The sequence below is a fragment of the Orussus abietinus genome, unplaced genomic scaffold (assembly GCF_000612105.2).
Source record: "Orussus abietinus isolate OABI.00-Male unplaced genomic scaffold, Oabi_2.0 scaffold583, whole genome shotgun sequence".
Taxonomy (NCBI): Eukaryota; Metazoa; Arthropoda; class Insecta; order Hymenoptera; family Orussidae; genus Orussus; species Orussus abietinus.
Window position 1 is genome coordinate 24,176 of NW_019394756.1, and position 22,232 is coordinate 46,407.

General features: G+C 39.0%; 3 protein-coding genes across 11 annotated transcripts in view; 1 reads left to right on the top strand and 2 right to left on the bottom strand.

Moving 5' to 3' along the window:
* The window catches only part of LOC105702205 (probable phospholipid-transporting ATPase IA), a 37,144-nt gene extending 20,823 nt beyond the window's left edge, over positions 1-16,321 (bottom strand). For 5 of the 9 annotated variants that reach the window (XM_023433172.1, XM_012429959.2, XM_023433174.1 and 2 more), the window contains exons 1-2: positions 2,267-2,293; positions 64-228 (exon numbers count right to left, since the gene is read on the bottom strand). In XM_023433172.1, the coding sequence (XP_023288940.1) occupies positions 64-213 (150 nt within the window). In that variant the 5' untranslated portion in view covers positions 214-228; positions 2,267-2,293. Of the gene's footprint in view, positions 1-63; positions 229-2,266; positions 2,294-2,411; positions 2,610-4,628; positions 5,023-15,087; positions 15,201-16,232 lie in introns of those variants that run through there. The other 4 variants (XM_012429875.2, XM_012429791.2, XM_012429705.2 and 1 more) reach the window with 4 other exon arrangements.
* A 73-nt stretch (positions 16,322-16,394) lies between these two features.
* Positions 16,395-20,668, top strand: LOC105702770. Its single transcript, XM_012430640.2, has 8 exons — positions 16,395-16,470; positions 16,551-16,807; positions 16,971-17,197; positions 17,290-17,686; positions 17,798-18,111; positions 18,190-18,308; positions 18,423-18,594; positions 18,677-20,668. Exons 4-8 carry the CDS (start codon positions 17,296-17,298, stop codon positions 18,854-18,856), a joined length of 1,176 nt encoding a protein of 391 aa, XP_012286063.1. The 5' UTR covers positions 16,395-16,470; positions 16,551-16,807; positions 16,971-17,197; positions 17,290-17,295; the 3' UTR covers positions 18,857-20,668.
* An 804-nt stretch (positions 20,669-21,472) lies between these two features.
* LOC105696930 (CD151 antigen) lies at positions 21,473-21,956 on the bottom strand (the record flags this gene model as incomplete). Its single annotated transcript, XM_023433170.1, is given in 1 exon segment — positions 21,473-21,956. A coding segment is annotated over 1 exon segment (148 nt), but the record flags the coding sequence as incomplete, so codon positions are not given.
* Positions 21,957-22,232: the final 276 nt, after the last annotated feature.

The following is a 22,232-nucleotide window of genomic DNA, read 5'->3' on the forward strand; positions in this document are numbered from 1 at the left end:
GTCTCTACACCCATGAAATTCCATTTTTTAGAAACGTTTTGTATGTAAAAAATTGAATTTTACCTGTGAACCGCCCTTGGCACCGTCGGTGGTGTCATGGCCACTGCCCTGAAGAGGGGTGCCGTCCATATGGGGAATGGAAGAGAGGTCCGCTGGCATGAAGGGCCTCGGAGGGCCCTGGATCCGGGGACTCCCATTGGGCGATGGTTCCATGGGTCGAGCCGGGGCCTGGAAGCGATCCCGAATAGGTTAATTCGGCGTTTTTTCGTCTTACGTAGATCTTCGAATATCAGCCGCGTTATGCTAACGATATGTCTAATCGAGATATGCATTTGTTGCCGTTTCAGGGATTCCTTGACCTCGTTCATAAAACCGGAGAACTGGGCTGTTAAAAGTGAGCAGGAAACCGAGGTATGGAGAAAGGTTAAGCTTTTACCGGTAGCTCCAACATTCCAGGTAAAATAGTTAATCAAGGAGTACTTAAGGTGATATGAGAGTCATTCTATACAAATAAAACGTGAAAATATTTATAAGATTTTTCCTCAAATTGGGTGCACCGAATCACTTGAAATTTTAACACGTGATTATGGAGGCCTTAAGGAAGAACGCTATGCTCGTGAAATTCCATTTTTCACGAAAAAATGTATCACCTTAAGGGTATGTATGTTACGGTGACTGACCGAAATTGGAGAATGTCGACTTTCACCGGTGAATGTCAACAGATACCAAATACGTCGGTGAAAGATCGAATATTTCATTACATTGTTGTACATTCGGACCCTCTCCAGTGTGTGTCGACAATCACACACCGGTGAATGTCAACATTTACCGGTGTAAGTCAGAAATAAGAGTATTTAGCAAATATTTCGGACGAATAGAAACTTTACTACATTCAAATGTTGCATTCAGTTTCTTCGAGTTTAAATAGGATAATTATTTTTTTGAATTAACGAAAAATTTCTTTGGTACAGTGAACATTTTCATTTTCTGCGTAGAAAGTATTTCTTTCGCTCAGTGCACGTGGTAAGCTGTTGATCCGAAATCATTTCCTTATTCATTATTGAGTATAACATTTAAAATCCGGAAGGAACAGGTTCACGAAATTGTTCCACGTGGCATTGATTTATTGACATTTATATATATGTAGATGTATATATATAGACATCTTGCATCACGTGGACAGTAAATGTCGCGTTTCTAAGCGTACTTTTCCTTGACAATGACCAGTTCCAACGTAGTTCTGTTATGATCGATTCCACACGTACATCATAAAGTACAAAGCGTATATAATAATACCTCGAAACTCGTAGTGTACGCGGTGCAGATAAGTGCATATCTAATCGCGGTATGCAATCCTATGTGCATCAAGAGAGGCGCACATTAAACACGCAAGTACTAATAGCGAGTTGTTTTCATAAAAGAGGAGAAATAATTAACGCTGACGTATTCCGTCAAGGAAAAATATTATTGTCGGAAAAAAAAAAACATGGATAAAAAGGGAAATCCGACAATTCTTCTGCAAACGATTTCACGGTCATTTTATAGCAATAATTTTCGTTCATTATATCTTAAAAAAAGAAAGAAAAAAAATCGAAGGTTTCTCAATCGAGGCTCGTCGACGTATTAAATCAATTTTTTTTTTTTTTATTGAATCAACAAGATGTACATTTCCACGAAGAGGAAACTTGAAAGCTGAAAAAAAATCTGCAGAGTTTACAGTAATGTCGCTCATTGAATTTCGAAAATCGGAGGCTTTTTAACCGAGGTTCTCCTGTAATGAAGGGGCCTAAAATGTTATATCAATAATGTCGCATAAAAATGTTAATAAACTGTATCTGAAGCATATTTTAAACATGCACATAAATCAGCGAGCTATTATCACAGCGAATGAATTATTAACTTCGTCGAAGTATAAAACCCGCAAAAAATGCACTTCCCCGAAAAAGTTGAAAGATGGAAAATTCCCACCAATCTGAAATAACGCCGGTTATTAAACCACGTAAATCGGAGTTCTTTCATTACCCGAGGTTCCGAAATAAAGGAATCCCCTCTAACATATTGTTTTAAGAGCGGGGAAAATATTCACAAAACGCTTCGTCGAGAAAATAATGAAAGAAATATTTGACGCTTGAACGGGGAGAATTTTAATGAAACGCATCGTGAGAAAAATCAAGAAACACATGTCTAACACTTTTCAACTCTTGTTTCAGTAACGAGAACAAGTCCAACAGTTTCATTAGTCTGATTACATTATCATGCGACGCACCAGAAGCAATGAGGTAACAAGTGCTGGGCAATGACACCGTCGAAACGTCGTTTACTCTATCTGTCTGTGTCACACTTTTATCTCAGCTGTTTGCCACATCACGTAACGAGGTAAATTACACATTTTTCCATGACTCATGACTTACAACTGTGAGTTGTTTAACTCGAGGCGTTTCACCTCGAGTATATCTTCTCGTTGGGAACAGTTCTTATGAGCCTCCTTCTTCACGATATTATCCTCGTTTAGCTACTGCCATTGTATTTAAACGGCGCTGAGTTAGTTCCCTTATCAAAGAATTGTCCTTAGAATGCCGGCGATAATGATACTCCCGATTATAGACATCGTCCCACGTGACGTCTCCAGGAAAGAAGATCCGACGAGTCCGCGAAAATCCTCGATGCGGCCATTTTCTGCGATTTTACAACCGCTTTTATCAATGGACTGAGAAAGACAAATCTCATTGAACCAGAGAAATATTTCTTTAATTCAAGGAATAATTGCTTGACACTAATAAATTCGAATAAACTAGATGCAACGTTTCTTTGGAATTATGACACTCTATTTGAGTTTATTTACAAGAGATAATTATTCTTCAAATTAACGAAATCTTTCTTTGGTTCGATGAATCTTTATTTTTGGTGTGAGTGTGGGAGGACAATCAACGATGGAGGAATTATTTATATACTTGGAAGCTTCTGCGGAATTTTTCATTCAACTTAAACCCCATGAAAAAATTCTGATTTCAGTCAAATCGACGGATTCTCACGTTGAGAGAGAAATCTCATTGAAGTAGAAAAATATTTCTTTTATTAGTACCTAAGAAATATTTTCTTTATTCAAATTTGGTTCGAACAAGCTCGAATAAATTGGACACAACTTTTCTTCGGAATGATGACAATTTATTTGAGTGAAATAATTATTCTTTGAATTAACAAAACATTTTTTTCGTTCGCAGATTTTCTTTTTATCAGTATCATAATTTAGTTATAGCTGATTTATAATTAATTCCCAACATCGGTAATATCCCACGTAGAGAATGCAAAACAAACATTTTTCAACTGCTTCACTTATTATACAATAAATAATTCAAGGAAATAAAGAAAGAATTAAATATATTTTTCAGTAAGTGATTATTGTTTGACTTTTGGTATGCAAAGCACGGGTTGAGTGGAATGATTATATAGTATATAGTCCATAGAAAATGAAATATTGAGGAAGTCTTATCAGTGACGTATGAAAAAATCAAATATTCGGTGCAATGCACCTTTTACATTTTTCAGAACACGAGAAGTCGACATTATAATCCTTTTATCGGCATTGCTCGCCAAGGGGATCTCGACATTTGTCAGAATAATTGTTTTGCAAGACAAGAGCACGTTTAAACAGAGAAAAAAGTGAATCGAAGAAAAGTTGGCAGCTGTATGAGGCCAGCTGCCAAGAACAAGTCCACGTTGTCTTTCCGTTTTGTCAATTTCCACGTCGGTTTTCCTTTATTCATAACTTTATAGCATTGCATATATATATTTTATAAATATCATAAATATCATAAATTTAGTACGTAATAATTTCTCAACGCGACTGGACAAAATCATGCCATGATATTAACACTAGGTTTACGGGCGTTTTTTATATACCTTTTTCTACGAGCACCCGTCAAATTGACGGGTAAACGAAAACACGCATTTTCTTTAAAAAAAAATCGATTTATTCAAATTAGGTCTGTATTAAACAACCCTAAGCTTTACGTTTAAATAAATGATTAATAAGTAAAAAGTCCTTTTTTAAAAATTAACACGGAAATGATTGGAATGCTCGTCCTCTCATCCTCGGAGTCAGAACTAGAAAGAATGCGCATCCTTTTCTTGCTACGACACCCTTTCAAGAAGTTTTCCTCTTCACTATCCGAAGATCCTTCTATTTCTCCACTTTCAATGCAAACTTTCACTCTCATCTTCGCTTAACACTCACTGCAACGAAGCAAATATATATGGATTGTTTATGAAATTAGCTAGTCCGTCAATTTGTCGGGTTTCGTAGAGATAGGTATACTACATACAGATTTTAATAATTAAAAGGCTTAGGAAAAAATAATTGCGTGTACAAATTCTTTGGATGAAATGATTAATTTACGACACAAAAATGGTTAAAATTAATGCTATGGTTTCTTCGGTATTTCTTTTTCAAGTTTGAATTCCGTCAAATTGACGGGTCCCGTAAACCTAGTGTTAAAAGATTGCAGATTGATTTAAAGATTCATACGAAACGTATGGTAATCTAACTGACTCACTTGTGACGTTAAAACGTTCGGCTTATAAAATCAGAAAACTGTTAAGTATATTAAAAGTGTTTATATTATAATTACCGCGGAAGCTTCCTCAGCTCGACTACCGGGTCAGATAATTCCGAAACATTTCCATGACTTGTTCCGAACTTCCCGCCTAATTAAATGAGAGCCGGAAACTTAATCCGCGAACTTTTAGCACCGTTTACTTATAACATTAAGGGGATCATTAAATCGATCTTCAATTTTCTAGTTCAACTAGAGGTCGACGAATCGTTCTTTCTGTCTTGAGCGAGTCCAGGGATGGATTCCTCCCCGGGTTTCCAGCGATTCCCCAAAAAGCGGCGTCATGGCCGGACACAATTTCGATACATTCGATGGGATATTTCCTCGTGTCAATCGCGGCCGATTCGTGCCGACATGGTATCGGAAATCCCGTCTAAGTCCGAAGAAAAGGTGAGTAGACGAGTAGCTGGCAAAGGCACGAGGCTAACTGCCAAAAGCAACGCCTCGTGCTCGTTACCGGACTATCGCATTCGTTTCTATCCCCACACGAAGGTCCGCACCTATCGATGAGTCCCTCTTACAGCTGCGCCTCCGACGAGGAGACGCGTGTAGGTGTGTATAATGCGAATAATACATCCAGCCGAGTCCTGTGAGCAGTTCCTTCGTCATACATCAATGGCCGACGCGTTTCTGATTCGTGCCGGGTCGCATTTACGATATCACCCATACGTTAAAATAAAAAAAAAAAGAAATACGTTCTTTGACATTTCCTTTAAACATGTGGTACAAAATCCTGAAATTCGCTTTCTCTTGTCTCGAGAATAGAAAAGGTGACGACGTGTGTTTTACATTTGAAAGAGAATATTCCAACGAACTTGCTAAAATGTTGGCAGGGGACCGAAGATCCGCGGTTCAAGCTAAAATTAGTATAAAATGATATGAAAGAGTGCAATTTATTCAGCGGTAACTCTTCTTTCCCGTTGATTTTTTTATGCCTTCGGACGTCACGAATCGGCGTTACCGAAAATTCCGTGCGGTTTGCGCCCACGCAGAACACGTGCCATTAGGTGCAAAGGCACGTTTGTTTACGCAAACTCATTCCCATAAAACCAAGTTTGCACCCAAGACCAGCCTCGGTCGTTCCGTAAACCGCTGCGAGTCGTGCCAAGTAACGAGGTCTGGGCCTTATAGCTGGTATAAAAAGAAAACCGAAGACGAAATTTCAAACGGCCCTCTAGATCAAGAGGAACCGACGTAAAATCTAACTTTGACCATTTTATTTTGCAGCTGGTATAAAAAGAAAACCGACGACGAAATTACAAACGACTCCCTAGATCAAGAGGAACCGATGTAAAATCGAACTTTCATCATTTTATTCTGAAGTTGGTATAAAAAGAAAACCGAAGTCGAAATTTTAAACGGCTCCCTGGATCAGGAAGAACCGACGTGAAATCCAGCTCTGATCACTTTATTTCGGAGTTTACAACGTTGAAAATGATTTTCGAGGAGATGCAACTTTCGAGGAGGAAATTTCAAGTTTTGCTTCCCGAAGAAAATAATTATATTTATGCAAAGTAAAATATTCGGGATTTAAGTTTAGTAATTCGAGAAATGGAAATCTATCGCTTTCGTTCTGCAATTCCGGTGAGGCTTTTCTTCTTTTTCTTTATCTCAATGCTCCAGCAAAAAAAAAATGTAAATGATCGTTAATTAGGAAAATCAAGGTTAGTCGCGTCCATCTTGGAATTACGGTCCGCTAAATGATGTTTCTTTTTTCCGTAACCATGTCCCGATAAAATCGCCTTTAACACGTTCGACGTAAGTGTAACTCGGTATTATGGAAGAAGGGGTTAACCTGTACATGGTGCAGTTACTGCTGACGTAACGGGTGCGTAAAACGCGAGGAAAATGTCGGCGGAAGAAACGTTATTACAGGCGGTGATATGGCACTATTAGCGGCACATACGTCAGTTTGTATTCTATTTCTGCATCGAGATCTATCCACCTCAATATCGAACCCCTGTACGATTAGATATTCCAAAGCCCAGTCTGAAATCCTCTTTTCTTTTTTCTGCACCTTTACCACAGCGAAAAAGTGTCGAGATTATAATAATACCGAGCAACTTGATTTTTTCTCCTGATTTGCCCCAACGCGGAATTTAATTCCGCGCGAGCGAAATTCTAACATAATCGTGAATTAAGCGATGCCGTCACTCGAGTGTTATAATTCGTTATACTTCAATTGTCGAGCAATTAATTTCTCAAAGATCACCCTAAAGATCACCAGGAATTGAGGACAAATTGTTCTTCAGAGGCACGACCACGATGATGACCTTTCGCTCAACTATAGGTTGGAAAACTATGTCAGGATATGGTATATAGTGGAAGAAATGTCAGACACCTCGGGGTGCATAATTTACAGTCAGATTATTCAAAATATTCATAAAATTCATACACTTATCGCCGTACTGAAATTATAAATTTCATGCCTTAATGCCGTTTAAGAGGTTCGATACTTCGAACATAAACGAACAGAAAGTGTTTCGATATATGAGCCGCTCAGTGCACACATTGATTAACTCCATAAAACAAAAAGTTTAGAAATGCGATGAAGTAATGTAGATTCTTTTTTAAAATTCCTATTATAATATAACTTAATATATATAATGTAGAATACATAAATACAGTGGTATAAAAAGAAAACCGAAGACGAAATTTTAAACGGCTCCCTGGATCAGGAAGAACCGACGTGAGATCTAACTTTGACGAAGCAAATATATATGGATTGTTTATGAAATTAGCTAGTCCGTCAATTTGTCGGGTTTCGTAGAGATAGGTATACTACATACAGATTTTAATAATTAGAAGNCTATTAATCAGGAAAGATATTATAAATATAAAAAGTTATGACTATACCAAGTGCTTTGACACCTAAATTTAAGATTTTTCAAAAAGTGGAGTTAGTCGATGTGTGCACTGAGCGGCTCATATCATAAAAAAAGAAAATTTCTACCAAGCGGACACTGTTTTTCAAAGAGGTACTTTTTAACAGTGAAGACTCCCATCAGAATTCCGAATCGAAGGAGGAAAATTTTCATCGCAATTCCGGAACAAATGGCAAAAACTGCAGAATTTCATCGCAACTCAGTAACAAACATAAAAAATCGTGCGGTTTAACCACAATTCCTCAAGAAATGGGAACAACATCTGAAGATCTCACGGTACTTCCTCAACGAGCGACAAAAACTATTGTTATCAGAATTCCAGATAAATGGCAAAACTCATACGTACATAGCGAGTCACGTCGCGACTTCGCAAGATAGATGAACAAGAAAGAAGAGCACCTGAAAACGGACACGAAGCCTGGAGGAAGCGAAACGAGAATCGATTAAAACCCTTCATTGAAAAAATAGGAGCTCGGTGGATTTCCTGAGCACTTGGCGCGACGATATCGGGCCAAGTGATAAGAGATAAAGCCGGCCATATTAAAGCCCGCCGAGGGAGCGGCTTTTCGCTCGACGGTGCTCATCGGTCCGTGGGATGTCGATTGATCGATTCAGTTATCGATAGATGAGTCACGCAAAGGCCTCGCCCTTCCTCGAACCTAGAGACACTTCGAAGCGACATATCCGGTGATAATGCCAGGGTAAACAAATCGAAGGGACGGGCTCTTATCGATCCATGGAAAAGCCTTATCACGCTGGCGGCCATATTTTATTAGCAACTTGCTGCATGAATTTATAAGAGAAATAATTTCCATCGTACAACGTGTCAAACATATATATTACCAAAAGTGGTCTAAGTTGCACAATATACAAGAAAATGAATTTATCCTACATTTTGCGATATATGCAACGACGTGGCGTTAGTTCCGCAACAGAAAAAAAAAGAGGGAAAAAAAAAGAAAAATATGTATTAGGCCACTTTCATAATTATCGGCACATTTTGCATAAATCGATGCCGCGAGACGTGTTATGGAAATACTTGTTAGTAGATGATAATTTGTGCTTTGTAATTTATAAACGACGGGGTAAATTTCCATAGTCAGGTGGAAACGTGAATAAAAGAAGGTCAGGGTATAAATACACCTGTCGAGGAAGTACGATCACTCGTACAGCTGTACGCTGAAAATAACGTGCGTTATCTTTCTGACGATTTATGATTCATAAGACGAAAGACTGGGTCTTGTCGCTTCTTGGAAAAATGGTCGCATTGGAATTGTCCGATAATTCCGAATTTATTGGAATTCAAGGAATATCGAGAAATGAGAGAAAAATTGGATCACGTGGGTACATGTACATATATGCACAGGTGGATGACACCTGTCCGATGATTTGTTTAATCCAAGTATGTTGAAAATGTCTCGAATACTCGTTGCTTAATCATTAGTGGTAAACAAAGGGGAAGAAATTCTTTTATCCGTAACAATCAATTACTACGAGATCTTGGAGATTTCATTTCCTACTTACAGATTTCTAAAAGAAAGGCACTCCTGCAGAGCGATGAAAGTAGGGGTCGTAATGATATATATGTAGTTTGTACATACGTGTACATAACCCCTGGGAGTGGGTCGCGTGATTTATAAGGTCGGAAGACGATAGGGGAAGATATCCGCGCGATAACCTGGAAACGATGGAAGGTTACATTCCCCTAACAACTAGGAATAAGGGCTCTTTCCTATGCAACGCACGAGTACCTTCATAATTCAATAAAAACATATATATAAATAAAATCCAGCCGAATAAACGTTAATTCAATATCTAATCCACCTTTCGTTCATTTACGTTTCACATTTTTCATTCATTTCTTGTCGAATTATCATTTTTAAAAGTTGGTGAAAAAGCGATTTGTCTTCGCACCCATCCTCAGCCGCCCGGGTCTCTTTACGGAAACGCACGAATCGTGTCACAATTTGATACAAAAGTAAATAACATCCATCTACAATCCTAGATATCGGACAATTTCAAAGAATCACTTCTACTAAATTTTTTCCTCGATTAATAATTTTCAGAGGAAAAAGTGATTTGTCTTCGCGCTCATCCTCGGCCACCCGAGTCTCTTTACGAGAACCGCGCTCTCCGCAACGCACGAATCGCGTTAAAATGTACTAATGAATAAATAACAAAATCAAATCCCGGATTCGATTAATAATTTTCAGGGAAGAAGGCGATTTGTCTTCGTGCTCATCCATAGCCGCCCGGGTCTCTTTACGGAAACGCACGAATCGTGTCACAATTTGATACAAAAGTAAATAACATCCATCTACAATCCTAGATACCAAGTAAATGAATAATCAATCGGACAATTTCAAAGAATCACTTCTACTAAATTTTTGTCCTCGATTAATAATTTTCGGAGGAAAAAGCGATTTGTCTTCGCGCTCATCCTCGGCCCCCCGAGTCTCTTTACGAGAACCGCGCTCTCCGCAACGCACGAATCGCGTCAAAATGTACTAATGAATAAATAACAAAATGAAACCCAAGATTCGATTAATAATTTTCAGGGAATAAAAGCGATTCGTCTTCGCGCTCATCCACAGCCGCCCGGATCTCTTTACGGAAACGCACGAATCGCGTCAAAATGTACTAATGAATAAATAACAAAATCAAATCCCGGATTCGATTAATAATTTTCAGGGAAGAAAGCGATTTGTCTTCGCGCTCATCCACAGCCTCCCGGGTCTCTTTACGAGGAGCGTGTATCAAGGGACCATCGCATGACCAAGACCGCCAAATTTTTTCGTTGTACCGAAAGGAAAATCCTTCCCTCGTGGCGTGTCGTTCCACATAAATGTCATCCACAAGGGGGAAAGGCCCTCGGCAAGGAATTTGGAGCAAACCAACGGCGTTTAGCCACACCCTGGCGCACATCTAAGCGTGTTTCTCGAAGACACGCGAAGTGTAATAAAAAAAGAACGGCCCTCGTAAAAGGGATCGAGGCTTTCGCAATGATTAGTCCCTTTACCGCGAATCACGGCCAGCAATTATTGGCCGAACTATTTACTCCGATCGCTCGAGGAATCAATAATTAATTCTCCCGTCTCGTCGCCCTTGTAATCGAGCTTTGTCACGCACCAATTAAATTCACCTCGAAAGTTTCAATTACCGAGTTCCAATCGGAAGTCACTCTGTAAATTCTGGATAAATAGTTTTCCGTAAACGTAGTCAAGGTACATTAAAAGGAGTATAGATGAATTTTAATTTATCGACCTGGATTAAATTTCTCACCGCCTTTCGTGTCATCTTAATGCAACAATAATGTTGACAATTTGAAACGGCTATGTCAGAATATGAAACATAGATAATTCAAGTAAACAGTTTAATCTCTCCTTTATTCGCACGAAGAGTTGAAAGTTGAAATTACTGGCCGATATTCCCAACAATTGTAACGGTCTACCTTGGAACTCGTAACGAGAACATGAACTTACACATTTCTTTAAGAAATAATGACGTACTCGAGGCGTCCGTATTTCTGGCACCGAGAAAACGACCCTGTCCCCTTGGCAGAATACTTTATTAGAAATCTCGGATTAAGGTGAAGTGAAACACGTCGAGGAACTTGATCGACGTCGGTAAAGAAGGTTCTTCTAAGTACTCACGTTATCGACGTTGGTTTTAATATCGATAGCTGCGTCGAATTATATTGAGTATTGTATTAAATGGCACATTCCACCTGTCGTTTTCGTGCAATAATTGTAAAGAAATCAAAGTAAAACTGAAGAAATCCTCTGGATCCATTGATATACGTACAGGGAATGACGCTTTCGTAACACCTTAAGGTGAAGTGAAACACCCTTCAAATCAGTCGATTCGAATACGACACTTCTTTTTAAGGGTATTAAACCAAACTGTCCGAAACTTTGACACATCACTCCTGATCATCTAAGAATTGTCCTGACACATTGAAAATTTGGATTTTTCAAAAGAATTTTTTAACTCAGCCCAGACCAGAACCAAAATGGCGTCGATCTCTCATATTTCGATCAGTATATAATTATCGAAGGCTCTGATATGAGAATCGAAAGGGTCAGGACAATTTTACGACAATTTAGAACACTCTGGTAATCGATAAACTCGCATTTGAACGGGATAAAGGCAAAAAAAGTGTTGTATGCGCTTCTATGCTAAAACGATGGTAATACGAGGTCTCGGAGTGAAAATTTAATTGACCTGGAAATCACAGATGGCGCAGGGGGTCCCTCTGCAGTCAATTAGGGCCCCAGAAAGCATGCATCCAGAGGATTTCTAGAGCTTTACTTCGATTTCTTGATATTATTGTACGAAAACGACAGGCGGAGTATGCCATTTGGTACAATACCCAATATAATTCGGTATAGCTGTCGATATAAAAACGAACGTCGGTAACGTAGGCATTTAGAAAAATCTTCTTTATCGACGTCGATCAAGTTCCTCGACGTGTTTCACTTCACCTTGAAAACTGATAACCACGGACAAGGATAAGCAGGGAATATCAGCCTGGAAGCGTGCAGTAGCTGAAAGAGCCAAAAGATCAATGCATTATGCAACAAGTACCTCCAAGTATAACTCAGACCTTGAGGGTCGAAATCTTGTTTCTCGAATCAACATTGGAGAGTCAAAGGAGCCGCTCCTCGCAAAAAGAGCAAACAATGCGTGCAGATCGAAATAGCATCGGCTCTCACGCTATCGCAAGTTGCGTAGCAATTTCGTTAATGATGTCATAAAGCCTCGCGTAATCGCGCATAATAGTTCGGTCAGTGACTCAGCCATCGTTCAACCACTCGAATTAGAACGACCCAGTTTTCCGGGACTCCGGAGGGATCCGGGAAAAATGTTCCCAGTTGCCAGAAAACTGCACATCGCTTCCGTACAAACATGTACAATATATATTTTATAAGATAGAACCAAAGAAATGTTTCCCTAACTCAAGGAATTCAAGTGAACTCGAATAAATTGGGTGCCACGTTTCCTCGGAATTAAAGGCAATTTATTTCTAAACGTTCTCAGGCAATTCCCCTCAATTTTCATAAACTAATAAATAAAAGACGTACAAACAATTTTATGGTTACGTGAAACCCCCCTCAAATTTGTCGATTAGAATAAGACACTGTTTTTTTTAAGGGTACTGGATAGTGAATTCAAATAAATTGGGTGCAACGTTTACTCGGAATTAAAGACAATTTATTTCTAAATGTCCTCAGACAATTCCCGTCAATTTTCATAAATTAATAAATAAAAGACGTGTAAACAGTTTTAAGGTTATGTGAAACCCCCCTCAAATTTGTCGATTAGAATAAGACACTTTTTTTTTTTAAGGGTACTGGATGGTGAATTCAAATAAATTGGGTGCAGCGTTTCCTCGGAATTAAAGACAATTTATTTCTAAACGTCTTCAGACAATTCCCCTCAATTTTCATAAACTAATAAATAAAAGACGTACAAAAAATGTTATGGTTACATGAAACCCCCCTCAAATCTGTCGATTAGAATAAGACACTTTTTTTTTTTTAAGGGTACTGGATAGTGAATTCAAATAAATTGGGGAATTAAAGACAATTTATTTCTAAATGTCCTCAGACAATTCCCGTCAATTTTCATAAATTAATAAATAAAAGACGTGTAAACAGTTTTAAGGTTATGTGAAACCCCCCTCAAATTTGTCGATTAGAATAAGACACTTTTTTTTTTTAAGGGTACTGGATAGTGAATTCAAATAAATTGGGTGCCACGTTTCCTCGGAATTAAAGGCAATTTATTTCTAAACGTTCTCAGACAATTCCCGTCAATTTTCATAAACTAATAAATAAAAGACGTACAAAAAATGTTATGGTTACGTGAAACCCCCCTCAAATCTATCGATTAGAATAAGACACTGTTTTTTTTTTTTTAAGGGTACTGCATAGAACCGACTGAAACTTTAACATGTGACTTGTGAGCATCTAGGAATTATCCTGACACCTTTCAACTATGGATTTTTGCAAAAAGAATTCTTTAACTTAGCCCAGACCAAAACCATAGTGGCGTCGAGCTTTCATATTTCGATCGATATACAATTATTGAAGGCTCTAATGTGAGAAATGAAAGGGTCAGGACAATTATCAACAATTTAGAACACTGGTAATCGATAAACTTGCATTTGAACGGGATAAAGGACAAAAAAAGTGTTGTATGCGTTTCTATGCTAAAACGATGGTAATACGAGGTCCCGGAGTGAGAATTTAGTTGACCTGGAAATCACAGATGGCGCAGGGGGTTCCTCTGCAGTCAATTAGGGCCTCGTAAACCATGAATTCAGGGGATTTCTGGATTTTCGCGTCGATTACTTTATAATTATTGCACGAAAATGACAGATGGAGTATGCCGTTTAGTACAATACACAATATAATTCGACCCAGCTGTCGATATAAAAACGAACGTCGCCAACGTGGCTATTTAGAAAAACCTTTTTCACCGACGTCGACCAAGGTCCTCGACATGTTTCACTTCACCTTAATCCTCCCATAAAGTATTTGCATCTTGACAATTTATTATTAAACGCAAATTGAATTTATCGAACAGAGTTTTTCCGAGGAAAACCGCCCGGAGACAATGGCGACCTTTTTCCTCGCCAAGGCTGTGGTTATAAGTTTCCACCAACAATAGCCGAGATAAATTAATAATAATTGAGTCGAAGGTAGAACGTACGATAAGTCCAAGGACGCATCGCGAGGAGTGCTAGGTGCTTTACAACAAAGCCGACATTGATACGTTTATACATTCCCTTAGAAAGGTAATCGATACCAAAGCCCCGCGTTACGTTAAAAAATAGAAAAATGAGATTCCCTTACTTCCCTGAGAAAATATTTTGTTTTTTTTTTTACAATTCTCTCAATGTCTCCATAGTCCATTCTCTATAAAACTTCTCCATACTTCGGTACTCTCTATACAAACGAAAATAGAAAATGAAAATATGAAAAAAATCTCGCCGAAGTTCATTTCAACCGCAAATGACATTCGATGATTATAAATAATGAATCGTAAATTAGCTACAATTCGAGGTGATTAATTTATGAACTTTCGACGAATGTTTTTGTATCAACGTTTCGGTAACGCTTTGACTTTTTTTTTTTTCAATCTTCGGATTACGATCGAAATGTGCAACAATTGCAGTAATCGGTGTCGCGTTTCGCGAAGTCGTTTACGTAGTCAGCGCAAAGAAACTTTTGAAATATGGCCGTGTTTCGTCTGGCACTTTAAGAGTCACGAATGCCATCCAAAATACGTCCAGGGTGACAAACGGCGCACGTGTTTGACGTCTACAAGGATGAATATTTACGATGGCTATTTTAAAAAATTATCTTCCACGTAATTTCGACTGTTCTTCGATTTTTATACCGCGCCAAACATGCGCGAGATGAGTGAAAAGTGACCTGCAAATGAAATGGAAGATTAATTGGAAATTACTTAAATTAAATATGAATGACAGACGAGATAAATGAGAGATTGTCGATAAATCAACTAGATAAAATGAGAAATTATCTGAAAATCGCGGGAAAAGAGTGCTAATTGCCGCCTACCTTCGATCAGCTGATTAGGCGTGCAGCTCTCGCGAAAATGTCTCTCCACATTTGCGACACTTTTCATGCTAATAAGTACGACACATTTCGAGATAATTTTCTGCGCACTGACCCTGCAAACCATGCGGATAATTAGCCTTTCCAATGCGTCCCGATTTTACAAGGACATTTCACGAGGATGTCATTTAACACGTATTAATTATCACTGTGAATAATCTTCGATTAAACTGAACTAGTTCAAAATTTCCCGCGGAAATATAAATAATTATCACGTACGGGTACAAATAGAATTAAAGATTAAACAATTGTAAGCATATATATATGTTACAGTGAAACACCGAAATCTGGAGAATGTCGACATTCACCGGTGAATGTCAACATTCACACAGTCGCTCAGTGTATGTCCGAAATATTTGCTAAATACCCTTATTTCTGACTTACACCGGTAAATGTTGACATTCTCCAATTTCGGTCATTCACGGTAACATATATATAAAATGTCGCGTTTCCAGGAAAACACGCATCGCGTTTCAGCTCGTTTCTCACGCACTAATTATCTCAAGGAATAATTATCGATTAAAAGCAACCAGTTTAATATTTTGTCGAATTTCTCGCGGAAATAAAAACAATTATCACGCCCTTAAAATTCCACATTCAGGAGTAAATAGAATTCAAAGTTAAACAATTGTAAGCATATATACAAAATGTCGCGTTTCCACGAAAACAAGCATCGCGTTTCAGCTCGTTTCTCACGCACTAATTATCTCCGGGAATAATTATCGATTCAAAGCAACAAGTTGAAAATTTGGTCGAATTTCCCGCGGAAATAAAGATTACTCTCAAGGGCCACAGTAAACGGCCGCTTTCCGTCAGTTTCAGTGACAACTAGTCCCTTTCAGTTTGTACGAGACACCCCAGGTTACTTACGCATCACACCGCGTTTGTAAATTCATGCTCGAAAGGTGTGCGGTTGTATACCGTAAATACATGCTCGAGGCGGTGTAAACGGGTTCACACACGGAAGGGTGCATGTGTCCGCGCGTAGGTGAGTAGGTGTCGCGTCGGCTCGCGAGAGCGTCGCGTCCTCGGCGACCTAACCTCAAACCTCGCGTCGCATGGCGCGGCCTGCCTTTGGGCGCACTCACCGTTTCGAGGTCGCGCGATGAAGGGGGTTATGCTATCGCGAGCGTCTCGGCATCTCGTCAGCATCTCACGAGTTCGGCGAGGACGAAACTCGGCAGGAACGACACGAGGAACGGCGCGCGCGCGCGCGCACCCACCTCCGGAACCGTTCACGGGAACGGAATGTGATAGAATGGCAGACAGGTCGCGACGCGCCCGAGCCAGCCGATGTGGAAATACGAGAAGAGATTCTAGCCCAAGGTAGGAAAGACGAAAAGAGACCTAACGATGCGGGGCTCGAAAAATTCCACGCTGTATTTCCCGAGTTTTCTCCCCTACAGGGCGACGTGGCTTGGAAATAAATTTGGCGGAGGGTGTGTGAGGGGACTCTGGAGATTAACGGCCCCGATAATGCCGAAGTGCTCAAATTAGACGGCCTGTGGGATGTAATCGCCTCGTGGCATGCAACGGCCAAGGTGTCGATATATGAAAGCGTTTTCGAGGTTTCAAATTCCCGCGCCTTTGGTGCCATCGACGCGTGGGGGGTGGCGGGTAATTCGAGTTCGAAAAGCAAGATGGCGGATATTGGACTTGGTAGGTATGTATCATCCAGGGAGTATTTCACGATAGTGTCGTCCATTTTACCTAGATGGCGCTGCCACGTTGTTCCAACTCAATCCCCGCAAAAAATTGAAAGCAATGTATGTACGTATTTAATTCCACTTCCTGCAATTATCTGAATAATATATTGTGTTTATTAGGATTTCAAATCCAAAATGAACCTACAGAATGTTTGGCAAGATAGAAATATTGCCTTTTTTTAATTGAACTGTACCTAGCAACTGTTAAGTGTTAAATCATAACAAACCAGTGCTATTCGTTGCTAAGGGAGCTTTTTGTCAAATACGATGAAACGCTTGAAGTTGACAAGCTCCAATTTTGAATGTGGATGAATATAAATACAATTTAACCCACTACGCAAATAAAGGTAAATATCAGGCTTCAACTGTAATTTTTAATTACTAAGTATTTAATGTGGTTGTCGATTACTCCAGTATATTTAAATGAATATTTTTACAGGGAACGATGTCTTCAGTTTCAAAGGTTACTAATACACCGATTAAGCGGCCTGAAAGTAAACCAAGAAAGTTAACGATCGAGTCCTCGGACTCTTCGGAAGTGAATCCTCGAATTAAGAGATTCAGAAGATCGAAAGGTGTCCGAAGATTAAGAGAAATGTCTGGCGATACTCCCATGAATGAACTCGCCGAAAGCAAAGCTTCTTCCGACTCATCAAAGAGGTCAAAGAGGCGGAAATCTAGGAAACGTTGGAGCAAAGAATCGTCCTTAGACAAAGTAGGCAGCGATTCTGAACTTGCACGATCTTGTAGCAGGATATGCAGCTATTCACGCTCAAAAAATGAGTACGGAGATATTCCAGAAAAGTCAAGAAGAAAGTCGAGTAGTAACTTTTGTGGTATGGTTCTTCATTTAGGAAAAATGTCAGTTTTCCTTCTGTACAGTTTCAATGTAAATAGCACTATTGTCAATTTACCTTACGTCAATGAATGTTTTTTTATGTCCGAAGGTGACGATGAATTACCTATAACAAATGTCTTGAAAGAGGCACCCGAGAGCCCTAGGACCACATATATCGGAGAAGCTGTGTCGATTCGAGACTTGACCACGGATACAATTTACGTTCAAGGTCGAAATGGATTCAGTGCTGTTAAAATAGGCCAATCTTCAAAAACTTCTACCTCCTCTCCTCTCAATCTTCCAAATGACATTCTCAATTCTCAGCCGATTAAAGCAGCTGTTTTAGTTCAGAAGATTTGGAAATGTGCAGGACTGACTTGTCAGGGATTTCTCGGAGGAATGTCACTGATGCATTTCATCATGGTGAATACAATGAAGTTTTAACTTATTAGTGAACATTAGTTTTGTAGACAAAGTGACGCTGAGAAGTTAAAATTTTAGTTTCAGAATCTCTTTGAAATGTCTCTCGAATTTCTGCCATCTTACTCCATATTCTCAGAGATCTATAGTAATGGCTTTTCTTTCCTGGTCGTCATGTGCTTGATTTCCACCTTCGACAAGTGAGCTAAATTTGTACAAATAACTGTACGAATAAGAATGTTTATAGAATTATTCTCTTTCTAAAAATAGAACATTGGGATGGTTACGATTTAATTTCCATGTCAAACTTCTAGCTTCGATCTTGCACATATGGATCTCGATCACTTACGAGAAATTTACACCGATCACTCTAAATCTGTGCTATCGATTCCTCTGTACATTATGGCTTTCGTTCTGCATCAAGTCACCTTAAAAGTGGACAATAAACTAGCATCGATATCATACAACGAAACCTTACAGGACAACGTAAGGACAAAAAAAATACTGTGAAAGTCTTGTCATTCGAATATTTTAACTTCTAAATTTTCAATTGATGTTCATTTTACAGACTACCGATCAAGTAATTACAAATGGCGAGTTCAAGAGTTGGCAATGGATGACGATTTGTAAGGATATTTCAGCAGTTTTAGCCTGGCTCTTCGTGTCCTTGAATTCTCAGTTGGACCTTTTCCTATTACAATTACAGTCAATGGAAAAATACGCCGATAATGTCAGTTCTTCCAGATGAAAGCAGGCTTGAATTTTGTTCCCCTCGATACAAAAAAAATCATTCTTCGAAAGAAATCTTCAGATAGGGTGAAAAATGGTATCGTTAGAAGTGTACGATTTCGACGTTTATTTTTAACAGAATAGCGCTTGATATGTACAATATTTATAAAGTTCGCCTAAGTACTAACGATAGATATATATGTATATATATTTATATGTATATATAATAGCTTGAGAAAACGTAACAATATAATAAAATATATTTATATATGTATAGATCAGGTGGGTCGAGGAAATCTGAAACGTTTTCCTCGACGCACTCGCGACATGCAAATTATGCACGCGAGGAAACACGCCGGTGCATGTATATTATTTATTATAAACACATAAATAAAGCGTCTCTCGACGAGGATATATCGGTAAAATGTGAGCATAAATAAATGTTGAAATTGTACTTTCGCAAGTAGGCGGTTAATAGAGAGGGGAAAGGGAAAATAAATACTGTTTGAAATGTTATAAACAAGGGTCATTGACAAGGCATAAATTATTACAAAATGGAAGCCATAGCGGGGACACATACATGCATCTATAAACACACGACTTATTAATTTTTTTTAAATGGATAATTACGTTGCCGGTTGTAAAAAAGTATGCGTTGAAAAATATTATTATTTTTTTTTCTTACATATTTATCTCGTGTTATTTGTTGCCGAGAGTGTGTTAATTCAAGGGACATTGTTCGTGTGCGTTATTTAGTAGTACGCTTTGTCAATGTGCCTCGTTTCTAAAATATTCATATTTCACGCCGGATGCTTTCCGTTTCATTTAATTTAACTTAAATGGGTATCATTAATTTCTGTTATTTCATGTGGTGATTGTTAATTATATTCATAATTTACGTAGCTGTATTAGAGAGGCGTAAATAGAACTATGACGGTTTTGTCCTATCGATCGAACTCCCGCTGAAACTGTACATGTTGATTCAATTTCATTAATTTGATCCCTGCTCGCGATTCCGTAGAACTGTTAACGTAATTGCATATTATATCTCGCGAAATACGTTTACGGAATGTTAAACATTTGCGTTATTGCATAATTAATATGGAATTTCGGTACTTTCGGAATATCCAGCTAACGCGTATTGAAAATGGCGAAACTCTCGCGTGATATTTCGGAGATTCTTTTTTCGTAGTCGCAAATCTCTCTCTCGAAAAGTGGGCCAATTATATTTATAAATCAATTGCCACAGCCACTGTAAAATTGTGTCAAAAATGGCGGCCAGTTAAATTCCTGGAAACGGAAAGCACCCTTTTTTCATCGTCGTTATGGAGGTTGTCGTTACAACGATCCGTCTTTTATACAATGACTAATATTAATTTACAAGTAAGTCCGACTTGTAATACTAAAATATTCTTCCATTATTGATTAGCAAGGCACTGCGTGCAGTTCTGTCAGAAGTTAGTGCATCCCTCGAATCTGAATCTCCTTTTTTGCGTCTAAAAGTTTCCCCGATGAAATTAAACGAATAAAAAAAAAAAGAAGAAATGTCGCGCGTGAAACTCGTCATTTGAAGATAAATTACTGCGTTCTTTGAGTTTCGACATCGTCGAACTTTCCTCCTAAAATTTCACCGAAGACATTAAATACGCAAAGATGGCGACCTGGCCATTCGAGGGATTCTTCTTCGAGCGGATTATTCGAAATGGACCGATTTTAATCGTTAATTCGGATCTCATTAGCGTTAAGGTGAAGTGAAACACGTCGATTAATTTGATCAACGTCGATAAAGAAGATTTTTCTAAATGCCTACGTTGCCGACATTCGTTTTTATATCGACAGCTATACCAAATTATATTCGGTATTGTACCAAATGGCATACTCCGCCTGTCGTTTTCGTACAATAATTATCAAGAAATCGAAGTAAAACTCCAGAAATCCTCTGGATTCATGCTTTCTGGGGCCCTAATTGACTGCAGTGGTACCCCCTGCGCCATCTGTGATTTCCAGGTCAATTAAATTTTCACTCCGAGACCTCGTATTACCATCGTTTTAGCATAGAAGCGTATACAACACTTTTTTTAGCCCTTATCCCGTTCAAATGTGAGTTTATCGACTATTAAAGTGTTCTAAATTGTCGTAAAATTGTCCTGACCCTTTCGATTCTCATATCAGAGCCTTCGATAATTATATACTGATCGAAATATGAGAGATCGACGCCATTTTGGTTCTGGTCTGGGCTGAGTTAAAAAATTCTTTTGAAAAATCCAAATTTTGAATGTGTCAGGACAATTCTTAGACGATCAGGAGTGACGTGTCAAAGTTTCGGACAGTTTGGTCTAATACCCTTAAAAAAAAGTGTTGTATTCGAATCGACTGATTTGAAGGGTGTTTCACTTCACCTTAACGCGTCGTAACATTTACCCGCAATTTACATTCGCATGTAAAATCAACGATTTCACGTCCTTGACGCATATTTTCAGGAAATCCGAGCCCAACAGTGAGCGGAAAAGTCTACGAGTTTACAGTGGCAGTATCGAAGATAGAATTTCGGTAGAGTCGAGGAAAACCGAGCGAAAAGGACGAAGAGGACTTGCAGATCCCCGAGAAGAAGTCGAGGGACTTTTTGGAAATTCTGGGAAATTCTGGGAAATTCTGGGAAATTCTACTCAGCCCGCTCTTCGTCTTCGCCCGCGATTGTCGCAATCGGGTCGCTTCGAGAATGCAGGTAAAGATCACAGCACTTTCGAAATCGCTATTTCTAGTTCAGGCTGATATAAAAGGACGAGAGTGGCAGAAAACCGAGGACTCGCAAGACCGTGGAAAGAGGGGATTCCTTTTTTTTTTCAGGTTCTCTCTCTTTTTACGGGTCCTGCTCTTGGACGCCACTCTACGTCCTTTACGTCGGTCAGGTCCGATTTTGTGCGTATCTACACCACGTGTAACTGTTGTTGTTGTCGTGGTGAAGTAATTCTCAGTCGTCGAAGTCATGCCGCAGCTTTATGTAAAGGCAGGAGCCCAAAACTATGCCGAAGATCTCCAGGACGGAAAGTCCGAGGCCGACAGCTCCCAGGATGATCAAGTGGTCCTTCGTGGTCTCCAGGAACTTGTAGATGCAGCCCTGCGGTTGGAGAAAATCTTCTTATTTACATGTATAGTATGTATAATAAATAGTGTAAAATACAGGATGTAATGTAGTCTTATCCATGAAGTAGTATAAGAAGACAACGCTTATGTCGGTTCCACAGAAAGTGGCCCCAGAATCTCAGATTTTCGCCAATTTAAGGTGAAGTGAAACACGTTGAGGAACTTGATCAACGTCGATAAAGAAGATTTTTCTAAATGCCTACGTTGCCGACGTTCGTTTTTATATTGACAGCTGGGTCGAATTATATTGT

Coding starts and splice junctions, on each gene's coding strand:
- LOC105702770 (XM_012430640.2), top strand. CDS start 17,296: ATGTCTTCAGTTTCAAAGGTTACTAATACACCGATTAAGCGGCCTGAA. Junction 17,687..17,797: donor GTCGAGTAGTAACTTTTGTG/GTATGGTTCTTC, acceptor TTATGTCCGAAG/GTGACGATGAATTACCTATA. Junction 18,309..18,422: donor TTGATTTCCACCTTCGACAA/GTGAGCTAAATT, acceptor TCAAACTTCTAG/CTTCGATCTTGCACATATGG.